The sequence below is a fragment of the Amphiura filiformis genome, chromosome 17 (genome assembly GCF_039555335.1).
Source record: "Amphiura filiformis chromosome 17, Afil_fr2py, whole genome shotgun sequence".
In the NCBI taxonomy this organism is placed as follows: Eukaryota; Metazoa; Echinodermata; class Ophiuroidea; order Amphilepidida; family Amphiuridae; genus Amphiura; species Amphiura filiformis.
In genome coordinates this window covers 7,241,269-7,258,432 of record NC_092644.1, presented here as the reverse complement: position 1 = coordinate 7,258,432, position 17,164 = coordinate 7,241,269, and the positions used below count along the sequence as shown (strand labels likewise).

At 37.5% G+C, this 17,164-nt stretch overlaps 1 protein-coding gene across 2 annotated transcripts in view; it reads right to left on the bottom strand.

The window, feature by feature from the left end:
• Positions 1–17,164, bottom strand: part of LOC140136872 (protein CIP2A-like) — a 36,511-nt gene that overhangs the window by 18,667 nt on the left and 680 nt on the right. For both annotated transcript variants that reach the window (XM_072158474.1, XM_072158475.1), the window contains exons 2-11: positions 11,323–11,431; positions 10,285–10,444; positions 9,292–9,416; positions 8,345–8,439; positions 7,856–7,952; positions 5,767–5,889; positions 4,767–4,912; positions 2,475–2,550; positions 1,121–1,348; positions 121–274 (exon numbers count right to left, since the gene is read on the bottom strand). In XM_072158474.1, the coding sequence (XP_072014575.1) occupies positions 121–274; positions 1,121–1,348; positions 2,475–2,550; positions 4,767–4,912; positions 5,767–5,889; positions 7,856–7,952; positions 8,345–8,439; positions 9,292–9,416; positions 10,285–10,444; positions 11,323–11,424 (1,306 nt within the window). In that variant the 5' untranslated portion in view covers positions 11,425–11,431. The remainder of the gene's footprint in view (positions 1–120; positions 275–1,120; positions 1,349–2,474; positions 2,551–4,766; positions 4,913–5,766; positions 5,890–7,855; positions 7,953–8,344; positions 8,440–9,291; positions 9,417–10,284; positions 10,445–11,322; positions 11,432–17,164) is intronic.

Below are 17,164 nucleotides of genomic sequence, written 5' to 3'. Positions count from 1 at the left end.
TGATCTCCAAGAAGCCTAATTGTGTGCCAAAGCTGCAGTATGTTACTCCCAAGAAATGTAAAATACAATGTCAGAGCGGGTTAAAGTTGGTATCAGTGTTTCTGTTCAAACAAAGGATATCCAAACACAGTTGTAAAACTTTGCTGAGTTTTCTACATCTAGCTCTCAGTACAACACCATCCGTCTCTACTGGACACAACAGCTGCCCTGTTGCTATGGGAATGATGATGTCAAGATGCGGTGATACATGGGTCATACTGGAATCAAGAAGCTCCTGCAAAGAGACAAGGGGAAATCAATATTCACATTTATCCAATTAACCCCCTGAGCACTACCTGGCGATCTAACATTGCCTCTGATTGGTCAATTACATGATTCACCAATCAGAATGGAGCTTTGCAAATAATTCGCCCCAATTTTCTTGCGTGGTGAAATTATTGTAACAATGTTGCTGATTGGTCCAATTTTGGCCAATCGGCAGGTAGTTCTCATGGGGTCAAAATCAACAAATTCTGTGCAAAATTGCCGCAAAAAGTGGTATTTTTCGTAATTTTTGGTTTTTACTGGGGGGAAACTGGGGGGGGGGCAAGAGGTCTGACTGGGGGTATTTGCCCCCATGCCCTCTGTGGCACCGCCACTGAAGTTGCCTTTGAATTGTTCCACCAAGAGAGATTTATATTATGGCATGTTTTGTGATGATTTGCCCCAATGAGTGAACCGGTAAGTGTCCCCTTCATGGCAGAGAGCGCTAGATGGAACAGCCGAATCCAGGCACAAACAGCCAATGCCATGAAGCGATCCATCGCAAATGTTGTCATACTGACCAACCGAATGTGACTAATATTGTTTCTGAGACATTGGCAAAAACAGTGTTCCATATCTTTTCTTTTATATTGTTTTCAGCCATTGATAAATTGCTCATAACTCGGTAACCAGATGTCCAAATTTGTTGGGGTTTGCATCAAAATGTAGCATTCGAAAACTGCCAGAAAACGATGTAAAAACTTCCAATTGAAAATTGCCAACATGTGACTCATTCTCCTTGATCATGTCACTTTTGTTTTCCATCGGTAGGCCTATTTGAAGCCCAAGTCACAGAGATATTAACCAATTTACCCACCTCATAAACATCTGTAAGAAACTCCAACGCCTTGAGTGGAGCGTGTTCGTGTAATTGCACATCCTGCATGGCCCAGTTAATGGCAGCAAAGTACGGTTCTGTGGACGCCAATCTAGCGGGTTCAACCGATGAGTCCAAAGCTTCCAGATTGGGAGTCATCATTAAGCTACGACATATTGCTGGCCGCAATTCATTTACCGATGAAAATGCTAGCAGCAATTCAAATATCTGCAAGGCAAATACAGGTATTGGTATATTCCATTTAAAATCCACACTACCACTGTGGAAGATGTAGGAAATATCTCCCACACAGGGAGTATGAATTTCAAATGGAATTAAAACATTTGGAATAAGCACATTAGCAGCTCCATTTGAAACTCACCCTCCCTCAGGGTATATGAAATTCAAATGGAGTGGCCTAATGAGTTCATTCCATTTGAAATTCATACTCCCCCTGTGGAAGATATTTCCTAAATCTTCCACAGTGGTAGTGTGGATTTTAAACGAAATACCCTATTTCAAGATTTTATCTGATAAGGGAAATAATGAAAGGTTTCAGTTTCGATTGAAGGAAAATACTTGCTCTTACCAGAGAACACCTGAACATTTTCAGGTGGGATTAATGTTTTATATTATACATTATTTATTTTTTTCACTTAAAACTGTTCTGTACTTTGATCATTATGTTTACTGAAATATTTTTGTTTTTTCAACTACAAAATGTCCCAACTTTCCAGTATACATGTATTTTTATCTCTACAATAATTGGCAATAGAGAACTTGTTTCGTGAAACAGATTCAACAAGATCGTTCATAGTTAATTTGATTGATAAAGGTTCTTTTTCAGATCCAATAAAATGATACTTAGTCACACAGAAGGTGTCTGAAAGGTCGCTGACCTCTAATTTGGGTTGCCAGTCTGTTGATGAAAGTCGAAGTGTCGACTGAAAATTCCAGGTACGCAAACTTTTGTGTTGTGATCAAAGGTTTAAACCACTAAACTATAGAAATATTCCTATTAGGAATCTTGTTCAATCTGGTACTGAAGCAATCTGGATCAGAAGTAGGGGAAGACACAATGAACAAGGATGAGGGGGCTTACAGACTGGACAAAATTTATGACCAGGTCATAAATACTCGGCAACAAGAAAGTTTGGTGACATCATCAAAACCAGACAAGAGTGTTGCCAGTTCTAAAAACATCTAGAAACACCAGTCCAGAGTGAGCAAGATTCATGATCGCAATTGAAATATTTCTGTGTGAGTATCATTTTATTGGATCTGAAAAGGAACATTTATCAATCAAGAGAATTTGTTTGTTTTATTTTGATAATGAAATTAATTTCCGCATTACCTTAGACACAGCATCTGCCTCAAGTGTAGTAAGAAGCTTAAGTATCTGTTGTAAACACACTGGAAAATGTTCATATCTGCAATAGAAGAAAATATCACGGTAAGGCGACGAAAAAAAGAAACCCTGTTCTACGGGCGGACAGACCTTTCAAGTAGGGTCGGTCGGCCGGCCTTTTTTTATTTTATTTTTTTTTTGAAATGACCCAAAAAATCACCAAAATCTGTAAATAATTTGCAATTTGAGAAAATATATTTTAAAAAAATTGTTCCTGAAATTTCCGAAATTTGGGTGGGCATTCATTTGTACAGGAAAACATTTTTCCCGAATTTGTTCAAAATCTGGGTCGGTCGGGCCAGTAGAACAGGGTTTTCTTTTTTCGTCACCTAATCATATCTTCTGTAGCTATGACACTTGTTTGCTTCCAATAGGATACTAACTGTCCATATGAGACAAATATTCAACCAAAAGTCTCACATATTGTTGACCGACACAGTCACCCCCACCCACACACACTGTCATAAGGTCTTGCCTTCAGACAAACTAACATGATCAGATGCATCAGATAGCATATTAGGGAAGGCATCAGAGTCAGACACACACAAAAATATAGAATTACATGGTTCGTAATTAAGGTGGCCCACACATAAAGGTGTGTAAATAACAGAAGTTTGTAAATACAAATAATATACAATATGCAAATAAGCTCATTAATATTCAGGAATTGTGGGATAGGCTTTTACGACGGGAATTCATAACAATTAGTAGGTAAGTGTGTTCGTCGTCGGACAAGTTTAGAACTGTCAAGCTTTACGTCAGGAGTAGCTCTGACTTCTTCAGGACAAAGTACCTAAGAATGAGACATGTAGACAGCCCCTTGTCTACTGATGACTCTGACAAGGGGAGCTGTTTGCTGAAACTGCTCTTCCTCAGAACTAGCAAACCTAGCCTTTAGCAGATAGGCTGAGGTTGCTTGTTTTGGTGCTCTGACAAGGGGCAGTCGTTCAGTGAACTGCCCTTTCTCAGAGAACCAAATCTACAAAATCTGCTAGATAGGCGTAGATCTTTGTGGCTCTGACAAGGGCAGTTTGCAAACTGCCCCTTTTCAGAGCCAAAAAGCAAATTCAGCTATAGGCTGAGATTTGCTTGTTTCTGTGGCTAGACAAGAGCAGTTCAGCAAACTGCTCTTTCAGAGCCACAAAATCTTATATTAGCAGATAGGCGTAGATCTTTAGTGGCTCTGTAGAAAGGGCAGTTCATTGAACTGCCCCTTTCAGAGCCACCAAAACTTACAAATCAGCAGATAGGCTAGATCTGCTTAGTTTTGTTGACAAGGAAGCAGCTCTTCAGCAAACGGCTCTTTTCAGAGTCATCAGAGACAAGGGGCTGCATATACTGTAATGTCTCATTCTTAGGTACGTTTGTCCTGAAGAAGTCAGAGTACTCCTGACGTAAAGCTTGACAGTTCTAAACTTGTCCGACGCTTGTAACCCGCTTAAAAACCTACTAATTAATATTCAGGAATATGCAAATAACATGACACAACAGTATACAGCGCATCAGGCCACCATATACTATCTCATTACCAAGTTCGATTTTGATCAGTTATTGTGTTTAAGCTGCAGAGTGGATTCATAAAAATGTAGACAAAATATGCAAATAAGCTCATTAATATTCATAAATATTTAAATATCATGACACAAACTATAAAGTACATCAGGTCACCATATAACAGAGTAAAGCATCTAAACAGAAGGTGACAAGGCTTCCAGACTCCACAGTTGTCTTCTTGAATGTGACATGAATTGGGCTATTCCGTTTAAAATCCACACTACCCCTGTGGAAGATTTTGGAAATATCTGCCACAGGGGGTCTATGAATTTCATTATGGAATGAGCACATTAGGCAGCTCCATTTGAATTTCATACACCCTCTGAGAAAGATTCCACCTGAATCTTCCCCTGAGAGAGAGTGAGTTTCAATTTCAAACGGAGCTGCTAATATATTAATTCCGTTTGAATTCATACTCCCCCCTGTGGAAGATATTTCCAAAATCTTCCACAGGGGTAGTGTGGAATTTAAATGGAATAGCCCATTCAACCAATCAAATGACAAGGATATTTTTTAATAGTAAGGGTTACATAAGATTATCTCTGTATCTTTACCCTTACCATGTAATTTTTTCATGTTGTTATCCAAATCAATCAATCAATCAATAGATCAATCAATCAATCAATCAATCAATCAATCAATCAATCAATAGATGATGTGTGTAATAATATCAAAGTAACTTACATTATAAGTGACTGTTTAATGTGTGGACTTTTGATAACATCAATGACAAGATCCACAGCATAACGCCTTGTGATGATGCCGTCACTCTTCACAAGGATGTTAAATATCAACTGGAAGGTCTGATTGATGTTTTTGGCATTAAATAGCTACAAATGAAATAAATGGTACATTAATTACTGAAAAAAATAAATCAATAAGTGTTCTTTTAAAAGTCATTTGGAGAGCAAAATCCACAAGCATGCTTTAATTGAGAGAACATTTAAATGATGACCAAACCCTTAAGTTTCTGTTGAATATGAAAGGGGCATTTTGTGATTCACAGCCTCATCCCCCACATTGGCTACAAAATATAAATTTTTAATAATTTGCCATAAAATTTGCATTATATTGCGAATTTCAACAAAAACTACTGTGCAAACGTCGCTATCTGATCTCTTAACAGAAACAGTGACCTATGGAACAGTGTAATCATACATAACTCGCAAACGCAAAATCAAAATTTGGGAAAAAAGATTTTATCGTGGATATCTACTGAAAATGTCATGAATAGAGGATGCTAAAATCACAAAATACTCCTTTAAGGGTACACAATGTATTGTTGGTTGAAGCAACCAAAAAACAAAATCAATTTTTATTATCTAAATAATATATTATTGAAAAATAACACTTCGATGTTTTGCAAAAGTTCTATAAATCATATACTTTGAAAACTTGCTTGATTTATTGTTGTTAATGAGTTATGTACGTTTTACAAAAGTGTTGTTGTTTCAGCGTTCTTTACAACATAACTCAAGAACCACAGGACCTACAAAGGTATATCTGTGACATTTGATTTCTTCTACACACTCGCTATGAAATAATCAAATCAATTTTTGCCAAAGCTCACTGCCATTCGCAAGATGCTCTGAACTACCAAATCGCAACAGTTTAAAATAGTTGCTAACCTTAAACAATCATATAAAAAACATGACTTTATTTTAAAAATTTCCCAAATATTTACCTTTTCTCCTATTTCTTCATAAAGGCAGAGACTTGATAAAAGAGACAATGAAAAGACGACCACTGTCTGGCTACTATGTGAGAGGCATTGGATTAACTTCTTGTAGATCGCTTTGATGTTGTCCTATTGAAAATAATGAGAAAATGGAGAACTTGAACCGATAATTAATTGTATGTACATGTAAGGTCATTTTCACAGTAAGGGATGTAACTTGGATTTGGAATGTTTTGATCAGTATTGGTCTGATAAAGCTACAGAATTTCGCAGATTTGTGGACACATAAGTCATCTGGTTAGCAGCTATCTTGTGTAGCATAATGATCTTTGGGAGAATTACTATGCGTTCAATTTTGGCAGGCTAATATTTACCATGAATATGACCTTTTTGTTGTACTAAAAATACAGTAACATTTTTGTATAGGCCTATGTTATTCCTATTATTTTCTTATGCTGAAAGTGTAGTCATTTGTTCAGTAAAAACTGCCAAAGTTGCAAAACTTTGGGCCCACAAATTTAACAGACATGACTCATAATACCCAAGCCAATATATAATGCAAAAAGCACTATCAGTGTACCAACTCGAAGCCCTTAAGCTGATTTTATTGAATGAAAAATGGCCAACTCTTTGTTTTGACATCTGGGGCCATTTTGACATTTTTCTTCTCACCAAGGTTTTAATGTGTGCTTGCATAGAGATATTGTTTCTACTCACCAAGACTTTAATGTGTGCTTGCATAGAGATATTGTTTCTACTCACCAAGGCTTTAATGTGTGCTTGCATAGAGATATTGTTTCTACTCACCAAGGCTTTAATGTGTGCTTGCATAGAGATATTGTTTCTACTCACCAAGGCTTTAATGTGTGCTTGCATAGAGACATTGTTTCTACTCACCAAGACTTTAATGTGTGCTTGCATAGAGATATTGTTTCTACTCACCAAGACTTTAATGTGTGCTTGCATAGAGATATTGTTTCTACTCACCAAGGCTTTAATGTGTGCTTGCATAGAGATATTGTTTCTACTCACCAAGGCTTTAATGTGTGCTTGCATAGAGATATTGTTTCTACTCACCAAGGCTTGAATGTGTGCTTCCATAGCAATATTGTTTCTACTCACCAAGGCTTTAATGTGTGCTTGCATAGAGATATTGTTTCTACTCACCAAGGCTTTAATGTGTGCTTGCATAGAGATATTGTTTCTACTCACCAAGGCTTTAATGTGTGCTTGCATAGAGATATTGTTTCTACTCACCAAGGCTTGAATGTGTGCTTCCATAGCAATATTGTTTCTACTCACCAAGGCTTTAATGTGTGCTTGCATAGAGATATTGTTTCTACTCACCAAGGCTTTAATGTGTGCTTGCATAGAGATATTGTTTCTACTCACCAAGGCTTTAATGTGTGCTTGCATAGAGATATTGTTTCTACTCACCAAGGCTTTAATGTGTGCTTGCATAGAGATATTGTTTCTACTCACCAAGACTTTAATGTGTGCTTCCATAGCGATATTGTTTCTACTCACCAAGGCTTTAATGTGTGCTTGCATAGAGATATTGTTTCTACTCACCAAAACTTTAATGTGTGCTTGCATAGAGATATTGTTTCTACTCACCAAGGCTTTAATGTGTGCTTGCATAGAGATATTGTTTCTACTCACCAAGGCTTTAATGTGATATTGTTTGTACTCACCAAGGCTTTAATGTGTGCTTGCACAGAGATATTGTTTCTACAAGGCTTTTAATGTGTGCTTGCATAGAGATATTGTTTCTACTCACCAAGGCTTTAATGTGTGCTTACAAAGAAGTAATGTTTGTACTCATCAAGGCTTTAATGTGTGCTTGCAAAGATATACTGTTTGTACTCACCAAGGCTTTAATGTGTGCTTGTAAAGATATACTGTTTGTACTCACCAAGGCTTTAATGTGTGCTTGCATAGATATATTGTTTCTAATCATCAAGGCTTTAATGTGTGCTTGCATAGAGATATTGTTTCTACTCACCAAGGCTTTAATGTGTGCTTGTATAGAGATATTGTTTCTACTCACCAAGACTTTAATGTGTGCTTCCATAGCGATATTGTTTCTACTCACCAAGGCTTTAATGTGTGCTTGCATAGAGATATTGTTTCTGCATAGATTTGCGAGAAGACCCAAAGATGGCAGCTGTAATTCAGATTCAAGGCCTAGTCTGAAATTTTACAAATACATAATACATACAATAATGTAGTTATGTTACTTCTATCTTACACATTGCTGATGAACATTTACTTGACTTTGTGAAAATCTAAAGACAATTTATGGCCATTGCTCATAATTGTGCCCACTTAATGTCCGACTTTTACCAAGCAATGCTTTTGATTTACTTAACCCAGAACAGTATTCCATAAAGCATTTTGTTGTTTGAAAAAATTATTTAAAAATTAACCAATCATGAACTGTGAATCAATGTGATTTTAGAGCCAAGCCATTTTCCTTGCATAATTCAGAGTTAAAATATGTTTCCTGACCCTAAATTTTACATTTTATACAAATTGCAAGAAAATTATACGATATGCGCCAATTGATCCGAGGTCTACTTACATCTGTTGGATGAGAAATCGTATCAAGTCTTCGCCATAGTTGTTGGGATAGCTGATCCTGTAGTTATAGGTAATCTTTTGTAGTAACTGTAAACACTTGAATGAAGTAAATAACAACAACATTTACGTTAATGATCAACACTCTAATTTAAGGGATTATCAGAGGTTTTCTGTTTCCCAATTTGACAGCCTTGGCTTGAAAAAGTGGGGAATTTTGCTTCCCGGGAAATTAACATTTTTTCAAGCCCTGTTGACAGCATCATTCGCCAGGTTTGATTTTGCGCTCAAAGCATGCAAGCTTTAGGAATAGCCAACTAGCCCAGCTATACATATATATAGGTGGTTTTTAAACTTGTTGCATCTTTATCTACAATCCAGGAAAAAAAGGTTGGCACAGTTTGCCTGTCTTTTGGTATATCTCTGCCCCCGCTCCCCCAATTCAATGTTGGACCAAGCCATGTTGTCAACAGGTCCGTGAGACCCTCCAACATTGAATGATGGGGAGTGGGGAAGGGTGAGATATAGGGGGGAGTCTGTACTTTACATATATTGCATGCATGTTCCCTCGCCTCCACAATTTTAATAGGGCACGCATTTCCATTGTAGTGCAGGTGTGCCAACTATTAATTTCCTGGGTTGTAGATGATTAGCTGAAACTACAACCAGAATAACAAGTGATTTAAAAAACTGCTGTTAAACACATCTTTCTTCACTTAAAATGCACAACAATGTTTAATAGTGGGATTCTATGCAACAAATGATGCTCAACCTTTATTACATGTAGCACAATCATGCGATGTTCAATACATCAAAAATAAATGAAATAATTGTTTTTAACAATCGCCCAAGCCTTCTCCCTGTCATACAGCAGAGGTTCTTTCATGTTTAGTGGTGATTTCAATCAGATGAGAGGGAATGGATTCTAGTCTGATTCTTTTAGAAGCTTACCTGTAGCATCAAGTATTCCGGCTGTTTAGGACTCTGTTCCTTACTGTAAAATTGTAGACAGGCTGCCAGAGTTGCAGGAAGGTTGTAGGTTACTTGTAATGCATGGGAAATTTCACTGTCAGCACCTTAAAAACAAAAATACAGAAGTGTTTTTAGCCAATAGACCAGAAAGGACCGGTTAAAAGTGCTTTATTTTCTATAAATTACTAGCTAGTATGTCTTTTGTGAATGGCCCATTGTGCCCCTATTAACAAAGGACATACTAATTGGCATGAGCAGGTGCGTGTGAAACAATTCAAACTAAAGAACACCAACGCAGATGTCAGGATGTTTTGAAACTACCAACTTGTGACTTTACACTCATTTTGTGGTAGCAGGTCACATATTATACACTGCTGCAAGAATGATTTGTAACCAGACTACAATTCAAGGGTCACTAGAAGAGACTCCTACATGTACTAAGGCTCTGAGTGAGTCCCGGGAATTCGAGTCCTGCCCGATAATCCTATTACCGGGCAGGAAATTCCCCTGCCCGGGTACCGAAATTTAAAAAAAAAAAAAAAAAAAAAAAAATTTTTTAATTTTTTTTTCAAGTTTTTTCCGGTTTTGTAGTGTCTCTGGACCTAGACCTAAATGCTAGGATCATGGTTGACCTAAAAAAAAAAAAAAAAAAAAAAAATTGAATTTTGCACATTGTTTTGTGTTTTTAATCTGAAAATTGATACATAGTTTTCATGTCATACTCTATTAATGATATCAAAATGCATTGAATTTTTTTTTTTTTTTTCGGGTACCCGCTCGAAAAAAAGTTCGGGTACCCGGGAGCCGAATTTCCCGAAAATGAGAGCCTTAACATGTACATCTTGTCAAATCCTGCTGTAATACTGTAATATTATACATTCTGACATTTATGTTAACAAATGCCATACATTTGCAAAATTTGTATGTTGGTGCAAAAACTTGCAAACAAGTTTGAAAGTATTGTAAACTTACCCAAGTTGAAAAGAAGGACCATAGTTTTTGATGTTAACTCTGGTGGTGTGCTAGGTTCATTGAGAAACTCCAATAGATAGGAGAGGCACTCTGTGACAAGCATTTCCTTTGGACAAAAGAACTTGAGGGATTTTCCTTGGGATGTGATGCCTATTAGTGTCTATGAGATTGAAAAACATTCAATTTGTCAAACAAAATATCTTTTGTGATACCATATATACTTGCTCCTCTTTGGAAACAAACAATTTGTGATGTGATCAAGCAACATGAGTAGGATGTCGGAAACATTGGTTTTGCGATATAGCCAAATGAAGGAAATGATTTCTATCATATTGTTTTGGGAATTCTTCAACTGCTCATATCTTTATAACTAATTGACCAATTTTAACGGTGTTGTCTGCAAAGTGTAGCATTAAAAATGGCATGCTACCAAATAGCAAACTAAAATTGTTATTTGCCTGACATTAGACAAATTTTGCTTGATTGCATCACATTTTTACTTTTCTGTCTCTTCAGCCTGAACATGGCTGTTACAAAAGTATCTAAAACACACTTCTTTAAAGAGGAAGCCTCGCCAGAACAGTTCTAATGGGGTGAACAAAACCTGCCTGGTTATCACATTAATCAGTGACAAAGTTATCTCTGAATTTAACATGTGCTACTGCTAATTGATGCAATAACATTAAAATATCAATTAGCACCTGTCAAAATCAGAGATAACCTTGTCACTGATTAATCTGATAACCAGACAGGTTTTGTTAACCTCAGAAGAACTGCTCTGACAGGGGTTCTTCTTTAAGTGATACCTAGTACCTACATGTGAATAATCAAATGAAAGTACAAAATAAGATATTCTATGGCTCTATAATATCGACATAAAATATTAAATATGCCACCATTTGTACTTGATCCAAAATAAAATAAAAATATGACCGACTTATAGCAACCCAGGTGCTTATTAGGCCAAATGCTGTATTTCAAATGAAAAAGCTGTACACAAAGTGGCAGTTAGTGAATAAAATTTTTCAAATGACTTACATCTAATTGACTGAGCAGAAACATTAAGTTGTCTTGTGATGCATTACTACCATACTGGTTGGCTGCCTTCACAACAGATTTGATCACTGATGTCCCATCCATGGTTAATCTAAAAACAAAAATATTAACATAAAATAAGTATGCAGTCAAAGAACAATTTACATATTTCTTCCTGCACATATTTTAGACTACAGTTGTACAATGTATGTTTTTCTGCGTTATGAAAAGAGAATGCTTCCCATTTCTGATCAGAGAAAATACAAGGTCAAAGTAAAGGGTGCAGTTCATGCAATTTAAATAATGACAGATTTGGATTCTTTGTGAAATTTAAGCTTTATGATTACCGGTACACCAATTTCAGCTCATTTGATCATATGCTTACAGAGTTATGGTCATTAAAAAAAATCAGCCACTGTGCCAATTTTCGCAGAAATTTGCTAAAAGTGTGCGGGCCATATATAGCGGGAGAACGGCAAGTCGGATTGAGCTCAAACTTGACATTTCAGCTTTGGAAGTCAAAATCACCCTAAAGACCAAATAAAAACAAATTTGAAGGATGTCAGACTCTGGTGTTTAATATGCCTGAAGGCCATGTGTTTTGAACTTGCCACCCTTAGCGTTACATCACAAATATTATGAATTTTTACACCAATCAAGTTTCAAATTAGAATAACTCCACAACTATCAACCCTAAACTAGCAAAAGTATACATTTTTGGAAAGCTGAAGGCAAAAGCAATTTAAATATACACATTTCAACTCATTGTACAGGGTGACCTTGAAGTTATACAGGGTGGAATAAAAAAAAACAAATAAAAAATGGGTCACTTAATGCATTGCTTATTACTAACTTGCTGTTATAAACTGAAAGTAAACAACATTGATTTGGTTAGAGGTTAGGGGGAGCCTACTGACTTTGGAAGAAAAAAAATCACAGCTGTTTGGTAATCTCGGAATACAGGGTGTCCCAAAATATGTCCTATTTTTTTACAATTCAACATATTTTGAACTGAAACATTTTACCCCTAACCCATACAAAAAAAGTAAGTCCATATTTAGATTCCTCATCAAATTTCCTCTCAGAAAATGTAAACTTTGACTATGATAGGATAAGTAATTAAAATTTAGGGCAACTTTTAGATTTTGAAGACATCCGCATTGCTTACTACAGTGTTTAATATGAAAACGGGTAGTTTTGTACATAAAAGTTTGCATTTCATACATGTAGACTAAACCAATCGTAAAGAGTTCAAAATGATTAAAAACAATTAGCAGAATAAATAATCTTTCAAAAGAGCTCTTAACCATGTCTGTAGCCCATATGGATGCAAAGATATGATCAGTTGATTCAACGCGCACACATAAAATCTTTATTTCCCATAGACTTTGCACATACCGCCACCGCCTCATCCGCCACCGCCTCATCCCCCACCTCGGTCATTCTTAACTCAAACAACTTTAACTCCACTATCTTAGCTGATAAACAATTCTCCTTTGGAGGTCTGTTAGGGCACACATTTAGCTACATGTACAACATGACACCAAACACACTTCAATACAAGGTCTTTTGTTTAAGCAGAGATATAACAATTTGAACGAGTCTCGATTTGGAAAAGCATAACAAAACCACCATTTTTGGTGGAGAGTTCAAAACTTGTGGCCTGAAGTATTTGACACAGGGATAAGAACTGCATCATCATGAGATAGAGCTTTTCAAAATAAAGCTTTACTGAAAAAAATTACCAGGGCTTTGCCGTCTGCGGCAGCTTTTCAGAAAAGCAAGCCACGGAAACTAAGTACATTTTTTCCGGTTTTGTAGTGTCCCTGGACCTAGAGCTAAATGCTAGGATCATTCATGGTTGACTTATTAAAAAAAATTGTTTGTGTTTTTAATGTGAAAAGTGATAATTTGTATTCATGTCATACTCTATTTAATGATTTCAAAATAGATGCAAATTCAATGCATTTTGAAATCATGAATACAAATGATCACTTTTCATATTAAAAACACAAACAGGTTTTTTAAATAAGTCAACCATGGATGATCCTAGCATTTAGCTCTACAATGTAGGTCCCCGTGTAGGTCCAGGGACACTCCAATTTAACCGAAAAAATTTTAAAAAAAATTAAAAATTTTCGTCAGAATTCCTAAAAAATCCGAATTCCGAATAAAATCGGAATTTACAGCCCTAACCAGTTATGAAATTCAATGATATTTTTGCTCAGACAAATTAATCTGCAAGAAATTCATTTTTTGTATGTACGGTACCGGAGTACTATGTTGTAGCCAGAGTTACAAATTCGATGCTACAGTGCGTTAATTGCTTAGAAATATTGTTTTTCAATCAGACAGTCAGTGGTGCAATTTTTTGCAACAGAGGTATATTCTGTTAGGGGCTGTGCAATAATTATGAACCCTGCAAGGAGGGTAAAATAATTGGGGGGGCAAGAAATTTTTGGCGCGTCGAAAGGGGCGGGGGCAAGCGATTTTTGGCACGCATTCATGGGGTGCCTTTTTAATTAAAACGCTCTAAAAAGGCTTAGGAAAACAGTACAGAAACGCTTAGATACGCTCGCAACAAACATCGAGGCCATTTAAGGTTTGCATATTGGGATCCCAAAAATTTGGCATGTTCAAAGGGGGGGCAAGCGATTTTTTGGCGGGCCGAGGGGGGGGCAAGCGATTTTTGGCGAGCCGGGGGCTAATAATTATTGCACAACCCCTTAAATGTTGAAATTTGGTTTATAAAAGTTATTTTGATGAGTCAACTAACTGTATCTTTTGAGCAAATTTCGACAATTTTGGACAGTCTAAAATTTTGTTGAAGTTTTTGCAACATGTTTGATGCAATCGCCTAGTGCGCCTGTCGTGATTGGCTGTGTTTACTTCTGAACTTGCTTTACACATATATGTTACACGGTGTCATGCTTCAGCTAGAACTCGATTTTAAATGCAATGGTCACTAGCCTAGAATGTGAAGCTATCGGTAGGCAAATTCTTGGTAAGCAAAGGCAAAGTCAGAGGTTTTCAGTGGTCTGGTCTGGCCAGTCTGGCCTCTCATAAAAACTATAAAAATCTTTAAACTTTTTTTGAGAAAAGTGAGGGGTGATGCTGTGGATCACAAAATGCCCTTCTTCTTCTTCTTCCTTATAAGTGCCTCCCTCATATGTATGAGTATTGTCGCACTGCGTACAGACAAGCTGTACTTATTTTTACTCTGGAACCTAGAGTAGATGAGTGTATTTTGAAGTACAGTCAACATGACCGGATGATCCCCTGCTCTTTTCGAATAGCCTGTGACGTTCTTTAACGTGCACACTACATTAATGTGAGAAAATATGCATGTACACGGGACCGACAGCTTAAAGTGCCCTCCGAAGCACTAAGCAAGAAGAGTGAAGTGTCTTGCTCAAGGACACAAAGAGCCGGACCTGGGATTCGAACCCTTGACCCTTGGGTTCACAGTCCTATGCCTTAACCGCTAGGCCATGCTCTCCCCTTTTAAGCTTATAATTATAATATCATGTTAAATTACAACATCATGTAAACATCAATGCAAAACATGAAAAGCTTAAAACTGTCCACTGACTCACACAGTAACTGATCACTCATTCACTGCAGTCATGGCACTATGACTGAGTCTACACTGCCATTGGCCACTCACTGCACTGACTGTAGGTATCCCAGGCAAACCTTGGTTAACACATTTGCTAGTCAGCGAAATTCGCCGTGACCGGGGCCCAAACACAATGCATATATTTACATAGAAATTTGAATTTTTTTCGAGAATAGGCTGGTGAAGGAAACCTACATAAATATGTTTTCTATACTTCACTTGACCCAAATATATGATTTTTTATGGTGATAATCAAGTCGCACATGGAATTTTAGAGGGATTTTGATAGCAGTTCCATTAAAAAAAGCTGCTATTGCTATGAGATTAAGATCTAGAAACACCCCTAGTAAATGCCTTTTGGGGAATTTTGCTAGCTAGCTGAATCTTTTTGATGAAAGTCAATCTTTGACAAGAAGAGATCAGTGGCGTAACTCCTATGGGCTCTGGGGGGGCGAACCCCCGGGCACCCGGGCTAAGGGGCACCCATCAGACCTGGATACCCTTTCAACACGATAATACTTTGTTATAGGAAAGAAGTGGAAACCTTAACCCACCATGCATAAAATTATACTCTTCATTTGGGTGCCCACTTCAACACAAAATTTTCATGGCAAGGCTTGGCAGATATTACTATAGATTGTCATTTGAAAGACCAAACCTCAACTTGATTATAGCAAGTTTGAATGCACATTTTTGCGCGCCCACACCACTGGTATTGTGTATTCTTTTCTCTGTGCGCCACAACCCCTACCTACGTCACTACAGCTAGTGACGAATCTTCAAAGTAAAGACATTGGAGAGGATGAAAACATTTTATTATTAACATGAAGTTCATTGAAACATGACATAAATTTGATCTGAGACACTGTAAGTTATTCGGAAGGTCTATGGTTTTCAATACAAAATTGATTAGCTCTGCATCATGCACACATAGTCCAACGAGTAGAACCTGTTTTTTCTTAGTTAGCAACTATATACTTAAGACTCTGATCTCTCAATAATGATTTTCTGCGAAAGTCCGCTAACCGCCCCACCGAAAAAGAAATTCGGGCAGCGCGGCACGGTGACTGGACTTTCGCGATTAAATCTTTTCTTGCACCATGTGAGATAGTGATCATATTCTGAGCTGAGCATAGTCTGGTAACTAAGAAAATATGTCCTACACCAGTGGCGTGAGCGACGGGGGACAGAGAAGGGCACGTGCCCTGGGCGCCACCCTTAGGGAGGCGCCAAATTAACCAATTCAGCATTGATTCTGCAGCCTCTCCAGCGATGAAAGTCAACTTTTACGCGCTTCGCGCATTTCAGCACAAGATTATTTGAAAGATTAGTTTAAGACGATATTCTACTTAATTGTGACCAAAATTAATGCGTGATTGGCCATATTTACGCTAAATTTTTGCGCGCTCTGCAGCTCTGCGCGCTCTTGTTTCAAGAATTGGGGAGGCGCCATTATGTATCCTTAGCCCTGGGCGCCACACGCCTGTCCTACACATCGGACTATGCACACCCTTAGTCAGGGGCACTCGATCTACTTTCACCCCCGGGCACCCTGGCCCAAAGTTACGCCACTGGAAGAGATAACTTTGTTACGGAAAGTGCTATGACAAAAATGTTTTCAGTTTTGGCTTTCTTTACTCAATGGCTTTAATTTGATATGTAAAATGATGCAGTTTGATGGCAAATTTGAATTCACCATGTTCACCTAGCATACTGACTGGCAGTGGGACACTCACTGTGAGTGTGACAGTAGCGCCTAGCCCTAGGCTTAGTTAGACTACTTCACTTGGCCACCCCCTGCACATCTGATCTTCAAATTGATGTTCAGGGAATCCGGTTTATACTAAAATGCAGAAAACCTTTTACGGGCGATCCTGACTTTTAGACCACCCGAGCTATATAAGGAACAAATTGCAAATTTATCATATTAAACTTTCACAACAAGGTTAAACATGTTTTCTACTGTACAAACATACCTTTTATTCCATCGAACAAGCTTTATTTTGTTCCAAAATTCACGCTTTTATAGCTATTTTTGACGAAAAGAGCTGGTAACAAAACCGTGATGCCAGCTCGAAGTTTTCAGCGTAGCACAAGCGCTTGATGTACGCTCGTTTTGACGGTAATTTACGCTAGCGTATCATACATTTTCAAGCGCGTTTGACATCGTATTTACTGTGTGACGCAATTCTGCATTTATTCAAGATGGCGAATCTCTCGAAAAAC